The sequence below is a fragment of the Olea europaea genome, chromosome 1, assembly GCF_002742605.1.
Source record: "Olea europaea var. sylvestris chromosome 1, O_europaea_v1, whole genome shotgun sequence".
Lineage (NCBI taxonomy): Eukaryota > Viridiplantae > Streptophyta > Magnoliopsida > Lamiales > Oleaceae > Olea > Olea europaea.
Window position 1 is genome coordinate 26,305,994 of NC_036237.1, and position 1,660 is coordinate 26,307,653.

At 40.6% G+C, this 1,660-nt stretch overlaps 1 protein-coding gene across 1 annotated transcript in view; it reads left to right on the forward strand.

The window, feature by feature from the left end:
* The window catches only part of LOC111406546 (protein BREAST CANCER SUSCEPTIBILITY 2 homolog B-like), a 35,310-nt gene that overhangs the window by 21,841 nt on the left and 11,809 nt on the right, over nucleotides 1-1,660 (forward strand). The window contains exons 2-4 of the mRNA XM_023035955.1: nucleotides 421-828; nucleotides 976-1,158; nucleotides 1,374-1,493. Coding sequence (XP_022891723.1) covers nucleotides 421-828; nucleotides 976-1,158; nucleotides 1,374-1,493 — 711 coding nt within the window. The remainder of the gene's footprint in view (nucleotides 1-420; nucleotides 829-975; nucleotides 1,159-1,373; nucleotides 1,494-1,660) is intronic.

A 1,660-nucleotide genomic window follows, 5' to 3' on the forward strand; every position in this document is an offset into this window, starting at 1 on the left:
CCTCTGTGCAACTTGCTAATGAAAGAGGTATCTTTTGAGTTTGATGAGGAATGTTTGATAGCGTTCAATACTTTGAAGCAAAAACTAACAACAGCGCCTGTGATTGTGTCACCTGATTAGGATTTGCCCTTTGAGCTAATGTGCTATGCGAGTGATCATGCAGTTGGTGCGGTATTGGGACAAACAAAGAATAAAATCTTTCATGTCATATACTATGCAAGTAGAACTTTGAACGACGCCCAAATCAACTATGCGACAATCGAGAAGGAATTGCTAGCTGTGGTTTATGCATTCGACAAGTTCGGATCGTATCTTGTTGGGTCTAAGGTCATTGTCTACATAGATCATGCCGCTCTGAAGTCCTTATGACAAAGAAGGATGCTAAGCCAAGATTGATCCGCTAGATATTGTTGTTGCAAGAGTTTGATATTGAGATCAAGGATAAGAAGGGCAGTGAAAATGTGGTAGCCGACCACCTATCAAGATTGGAATGGGATGAACCTGAGATGTCAGTTGATATCAATGAAATCTTTCCAGATGAGCAAAATTTAGGAGTAGAAAAAGTCCCATGGTACGCTGATATTGTTAACTACCTTGCTAAGTCCATTTCTCCACCCGAGTATTCTAGCCATCAAAGAAAGAAGTTCTTCACAGAGCTGAAGTACTACTTTTGGGAGGATCCCATTCTCTACAGAAGAGGCGCAGATCAAATAGTCAGAAGATGTATTCCTAAAGATGAAGTACCGAAAATTCTAGAGCATTGTCACTCTTCTGCATATGCTGGGCATTTTGGAGCTTCAAAGACTGCTGCAAAGATCATACAGTCAGGTTTCTATTGACTTACTTTATTCAGAGACACATTCGAGTATGTGAAGAGATGCGATAGATGCCAATGAACTGGAAATATCTCAAGAATAAATGAGATGCTACTAAACTACATCTTGGAGGTTGAAATATTTGATGTATGGGGAATAGACTTCATGGGACCTTTTCCCCCATCGTACTCAAATCAATACATCTTGGTGGCCGTTAACTATGTCTCTAAGTGGGTGGAAGCTGTTGCATTGCCTACCAACGACGCAAAAGTGGTAATAGAGTTCTTGAAGAAGTACATATTTACAAGATATGGTACATCGATGGCGATAATAAGTGATGGAGGCAAACATTTCATAAATTGTCAATTAGAGCAGCTGTTGAACAAATATGGGGTGAAACATAAAGTAGCAACTCCATATCATCCACAAACCAATGGGCAAGTTGAAGTTTCGAACAGGCAGTTAAAGAGAATACTGGAAGTTACAGTGAACTCATCCCAAAAAGATTGGTCTAAGAAGTTGGACGATACACTGTGGGCTTACAGGACAACGTTTAAGACACCAATAGGAATGTCTTCATACCGCCTGGTTTTTGGGAAAGCGTGTCATCTACCGTTGGAGTTGGAGCACCGAGCATATTGGGCTATGAACAGTTGAATATGGATCTCAAAGCTGCTGGTGAAAAACGATTGCTGCAACTTAATGAATTGGATGAGCTGAGAATGGAAGCTTACGAGAACTCAAAGTTGATCAAGGAGCGCACCAAGAGATGGCATGATTTACACATTCAGAGGCGAGAGTTTGAAGTTGGCCAGAAAGTGTTATTGTACAATTCTAGACTCAAA